Raw genomic sequence first — 6,134 nt, forward strand, 5'->3', positions numbered from 1 at the left:
GCTCAGCCTTTGAATTTTCTTTCCCGCTTTTAATTCTGTCCATCTTTAATTTCAATCCAACAATTTCTTCAGTCAACTCATTGTTTGTCTTGCCAAGCCAGTCCAATTGCGCTGATGCTTCTTTCTTTGAATCCTCCAGTTTTTTCTGAATTGCAGCTTTTCGCTGTTCAAGTTCCATTTTATATTTTGACAGGCCATCTTTCTCTAATTGAAGTTTTTTAATAATCGCTTTAGCCTTCTGTGATTTAATATTCAAAGCCCTGATTTGCTGTTCCAAGCAATCATTTTCATTGGCCAACACTTCATTTTCTGCCTGCCAGTTGTTGTCATTTTTTCTGGCAGTGAGCTTCTCAATTTTCAGCCTCAGATTCTGAACAATTTGCTGAAGCTGCTTATTTTCTTCTTTCACCTTACAGAATTCGCTGCTGTTCTCCATAATTTCTTTGTTCTCCAATAGTAAATTCTGTCCTGCCATTGTTGCTTTCTGTAGAAGATTTAAGACTGCAAATGAATTTCTCTGTGGAATCTGGGAACACAAAGACAGGCGGCTGTGATGTCACAGACAGGATGAGTGACATCACAGCTTCACATCAAAGCCACAAGAAGTCTGTTGGGTGAGGGGGAGGGAGAGTGGGCGGATGTTGTTTTTTAAAACTTTATTTGCAGACACACTGTATAACAACAGAGTTATACCTCATTTGTTCTGCCTCAAGAATCGCCTTCTGCGATTTAACGGAAATATCGCAATTTCTAAATTGCTTTTTTTGAAAAGTTGAACATTTGCTAGAAAACCCCCCAAAATAAATTTAGATTAATCTTAAAAAATTTCTACAAAAAATCTTTCAAATTAAAAAAATTCCAAGATTTTCCTAATTTTACAAAAAAATTGCAAAGGTTGGAAATTTTCCACTTTTGAAACTCAGAAATATTCTTTACCCCCCTAAGATAATGTCTGCTTAATCTAAAAATTTTAACTTTTTTTTGTGTGCAAATTTTCAACTTTCGGAGCTCAGAAATTTCCACATTTTTTCCTATAAATTTTTTAAAAATTAATCTCAACATCTGTGACTTTTTTGTAGAAAAGTTTAGACTTTTGCAGCTTATAAAAAAATCATTTTTTTTAATTTTCAAGTTTCCAATTTGCCTAAAAAGTTGAAAATTGTTGACTTTTCAAACCCAGAAAGTTGTTTTCTAGAAAATGTCTGAGATTACATTTCTAAGTTTTTTCTCACAAATTTTTGACTTTCCCACTGGAAAATGTCCAAGATTATTTTCTAGAAAATCTATGAGCTGAATCTCAAAGTTTCTGATTTTCTTTCTTGCAAATTTTAAACTGAGTTTTTGGCAGAAATTTACTCCTACAAATTTTTTTGAGTTTCCAAAGTCAGATATTGTATTTTCAAGAAAAAATGTGAGTTTTTTCCCGATCTTCAATGCCCTAATCCCATGTAAAGTTTCTTCTAATCTTACCTCCAGCTCCGGTCGGCCAACCCCCCGGAAGGCGGCGCTCTCCCCGCCCAGGGCTCATCCTCCTTCGGCCCCGCTCCAACTGGAGCCTCGGTGTGGAAACTGGAGCAAACCCGCTCCGTTTCTTCCTTTCCAGCCGCCAAACAAAACGGAATAAACACCAACCATGAGCCGTTTTGTCCATAAACCAGCCGTTCCTCTCGCCATCTTCTTGCTCGCCGCTGTCGGTGTTTGCTCCGGAGGTTCGGACGCGCCGCGCGGGGTCGCGGTCGGGTTCGTCTTCGACCTCCAGGCGAGGTGCGACCCGCAGTGCAAACACGGAGGAGTCTGCATCCGAAACAACACCTGCCATTGCGCCAAGGGCTACGAAGGAGAGACGTGCCAGTACGGTGAGGACCTGACGATGCTAACTTTGGTTCCGACATGTTGGAAGAACAGTTCGGCTGTTGGTAAAGTTTCAGTATCTAGGAAAACACGACACTTTAATTCCTCCAGGTACTTTAACTGTTTGATAATGATAATTTATTTATTTCAGATTAGAGGCAATTAATAGTTTGCATTTCCGCCATTAATGGTGCGTTTAAAATTAAACTGGTTGACTCTAATTTGGTAACTTCACATAATTGCAGAGTTGGGTGGTAACTAGTTACATTTACTCAGTTACAGTTACTTGAGTAACTATTTTTTTTTTTTTTTGGAAAGAATGTACTTTTAGGAGTATTTTTAATATGCTGCACTTTTTACTTTTACTTGAGTAATTTCATTATGAAGTATTTTTACTCTTACTTGAGTAACATTTCTGGATTTTTTACCCACTGAATGAAAAACAAACATGTTTTAACCAAAAATTCACCAGACACAGACACACACCTGCGGTTTTGCTTTTTTATTGAAACTGATTTGGAGAAAAATAAATTTGCCTAATTTTGTTATTTTTGTTGAATTATTGTCATTTTCATCCTTAAAATACCAACATTTCCTCTTAACTTTATATTTCAGCCTGTCTGATTATTTATTTTTTAAATATTAAATGATAATTTGATCAGTTACTTGAGTAGACATTTTACCAAATACTTTTTTACTCTCACTTTAGTAATTTCTTGGGTGGCTACTTTTTCCTTGAAGTATTTCTACTTTTACTTGAGTACAATTTTTGGGTATTCTATCCACCTTTGTCTAATTGTTTGCACTTGATTGTATTTTGGGGTTTTAAAGTAAACTAAAATGGTTTGATTGAATGCACACCACACTGTCATACACTGAAAAAACACAAAATCTTACCAAGTATTCATAGTATGCCTACAATAAGACCAAACTGACTTTTAGTTAAGAGATATCAGCTTGTCTAAAGTAAATAATTCCTTAATAATGGTGAAAAAGTTCTAGTTCCACCTGTAGTTTATTTCACTTATTATAAGAGAAAATATAATCTGACAATGGAACTGTACTTTTTCATAATAATATTAAACAATTATTGACTTTTCTTGCTGAAAAATTACTTGTAAGTTAGTTTTGCCTTATTTCAAGTGAACTAGGATATTTTCAGTGGAAAATGAACCAAAATTACTTGGTGAGATTTTGTGTTTTTGCAGTGTATGAGCTCATTTATATTGAACTACCAATGAAAAAAGGTTTGTAAGGCAGGAAATAATGGTTTTTCACCAATATGCTGACTCTTAAAGAGCTGGTGGTAAACTTTTTGTGTGGTTGAACAATTGAAGGATTCTTAATATTTATTATTTGCTTGTTTCTCAACGACGTTGCTACATGTGTGCTGCTATTTTCACAATTCTGGCCCATTTAAAGCAAAGAAAAAAGGGATTTTTAACGAAGTGGGTTCATATTTAGTACAAAAACATATAATAGATTAGTATAATTAAATTACAGTGTTCATTATTCTTTTAGAAAGTCTGAAATTCAGAGTAGAGATATTGGAAAAGGATTAATAAGACATTATTGGTTCTGTTGCAGCAAACTGTTTCCCCAAATGTAAAAATGGCGGAGCTTGTCTGCGTCCAGGGAAATGCAGGTGCCAACCTGGATACGGAGGAAGATACTGTCACACAGGTCAGAAGGTCGACAAATAAATCAGTAGATTCATCAGTTTGTTATATTAATCAATAAATGTGGCGTTCCACAGTGTCGTGTGCGGGCGGATGCTGGAACGGAGGGGAATGCAACGCCGTCAACGGAGAGGCCAAATGCATCTGTCCGTCCAGCTGGAGCGGATCAAAATGCCAGAATGGTGAGTTTAATGGCTGCATCTGGTCATGTGATCATCACAGAAAGGTCAAAGGTGCCACATACGCTGCAAAAACGCAAAATACCACCAACGAATTTTGGTCTAGTTTCTAAGGCAAATATCTTAGTAAACTTGAAATAAGACAAAACTAGCTTATAAAAACTCTACAGTAAGTTATAGGATTATTTTAAATCAATAATTACTTAATACTGATGAAAAACGTCTAGTTCTATTGGCAGATTATTTCACTTATAACAAAGGAAATGTTGTAAGTGAAATAATTTGCCAGTTAAACTAGTCATTTTCACCAATATTAATGAATACTTTACTTAAAACAAGCTCCTATATCTTCCTGAAAAGTTACTTATGAGTTAGCTTTGTCTTATTTCAAGTTTACTAAGATATTTGCCTTAAAAACTAGACCAAAATTTGTTGGTGGTATTGTGTTTTTGCAGTGTGGAGCTGCTCTATCTGTCTTTCCAAGGCGTTCACACATCCATCCATCCATCCATCAACTGCTTTTGTCAGGACTGATTTATAAACAGGATGGTGGTGAAAATGTCATTGGAAGTAAAGTTTTAGTTATCTGAAAATGCTAAATTTGAAATTGCTGCAGAGCTTAAAGAAAGCTATAAAAGGTTTTTATCGAGTGTGAACAAAGTCTGGGTGTGTCTAAAGGAAACTATCAGAATGCAATACAGTTTGAAATCTGCACAAAGAACAAGACCTTAGAAAATAAATATATTGATCACAATTACGTCAAAAAAGATGGAAATACGCAAACATATAGCACTGAGTCTTCTACATCTTCTTTCCACATGAATGAAGCAGTACAATAAGTTTTTAGGGTCTATTTCAACTTTCTCATAAGACCATCTTATGGCAAAAACGAAGATTAAAGGGGCAGTATTCTGTAAAATGAAAAAATACAAATAATGAGCTTCACATCGTGTTATATTATCCCTTCATAAAAACCTACCTTTGGTTTTCCTTCATGAATGTTTGAGAAATAATTTTATTGCCACGGCAACCATTCAGCTGTGCTAAACGCCTGCGTGGACCTAGCTCCGCCTTCAACGATGCAGCTCCTCCTCTGAGCTGCCGTTTAGAAACATTCTAGCTTTCTTACTGTCCCACTCAAATCCTTCAGACTAGCCTGCAGCAATTAGCAAACACCTGGTGAAATTACGCATCTGTTGATCTTTTTATAACAATGCTGGCAAAAAGTGTCGTTAAAGGGTTAATAGAGGAGCCATGTTGTGATGACTTCCTGAAGGCGGAGTTTCAGAAAGCAGGAGTTTCTTAAAGAGACAGTGACCCAATTTCAAGGCATTAAGTTACAAAGTTACATTTAAGTCATATTTGATACATATATCATTTTTATAACAACTGTCCCTGACCTGGTTACTTGATTGTGCTATAAGATGGCGCTATGTGCCTGGAAAATACATTATGCTGCCCACTTTAGAAAGATTTGCAACTTTGTATATTTATGAATTTAAAAAAAAAGTCAGTAACTTTAGGACGCAACATTCACACAAAAACATCTCAACATCCTGGATGAACCGATGTGGGATTTTGTTCTCTTTGGATGGATTGATTAAATATTCAGTTTGTTTCCTTGTTTCCTTCTTCAACTATGAGCATTTGTTTGGTTTGTCCCCCAAACAGCGATCTGTCCCCAGGGCTGCAGGAACGGTGGCATCTGTGTGGCTCCAGGCATCTGCAGCTGTCCAGAGGGATGGCTGGGTGGAGCGTGCCACAACGGTGAGTTCAACACTTTTACCTTTTTATCGTCTTTTCTGCTCAGATTTGATGTTTTTCTGCCTTTTTGTGAGTCCAGCTGCAGTTTATGAAGTCAGCCTGTTGGGATTTCGCAGAAAAAACTAACACCTCTTGGTTTCCTTTGTGTCGGGTTCAGCGGTCTGCAGTCAGCCCTGCCTGAACGGAGGGAAGTGCATCTCTCCAAACAAATGCCGCTGTCGGCCGCCTTTCTCCGGTCCTCGCTGCGAGGAGAGGAAAAAATCCCACTAATCATTTCCAGACTCCAAAATAAGGATTATTCTCTTGTAGCTCAAACATTGTTCTGGATAACATGTATCACCTTTTTAAATAAATGAAACATTTGTACTTGTGCTTGTTTTTTTTAAATACTGTAATTTGTCAATAAATAATAAAGGATGTTGTGTCAAACATTTATTTACAAAACAGACAAAAGAAGTAAATTTATTTGCATCATAATTGCAAAACATTGATGTTTATATAGGCTTTCAACAATATCTGGGTTAGATGTAAATAAATACATTATATAAGTGTTTTTATATTAATGTAAAAAATAAACATCAGTTTGATAAAACAGACTATAATTTATTTTTATGGCAGAATCATAAAACTGAAATTGTAATTAATTTTTGCCATCAAATAT

The 6,134-nt window shown here is 36.0% G+C and overlaps 1 protein-coding gene across 1 annotated transcript; it reads left to right on the forward strand.

Moving 5' to 3' along the window:
- Positions 1-1,523: 1,523 nt before the first annotated feature.
- On the forward strand, positions 1,524-5,839 carry LOC106699629 (von Willebrand factor D and EGF domain-containing protein-like). Its single transcript, XM_014468897.2, has 5 exons — positions 1,524-1,856; positions 3,439-3,534; positions 3,608-3,712; positions 5,381-5,476; positions 5,631-5,839. Exons 1-5 carry the CDS (start codon positions 1,634-1,636, stop codon positions 5,741-5,743), a joined length of 633 nt encoding a protein of 210 aa, XP_014324383.1. The 5' UTR covers positions 1,524-1,633; the 3' UTR covers positions 5,744-5,839.
- Positions 5,840-6,134: the final 295 nt, after the last annotated feature.

Source organism: Xiphophorus maculatus, chromosome 3 (assembly GCF_002775205.1).
Source record: "Xiphophorus maculatus strain JP 163 A chromosome 3, X_maculatus-5.0-male, whole genome shotgun sequence".
Taxonomy (NCBI): domain Eukaryota; kingdom Metazoa; phylum Chordata; class Actinopteri; order Cyprinodontiformes; family Poeciliidae; genus Xiphophorus; species Xiphophorus maculatus.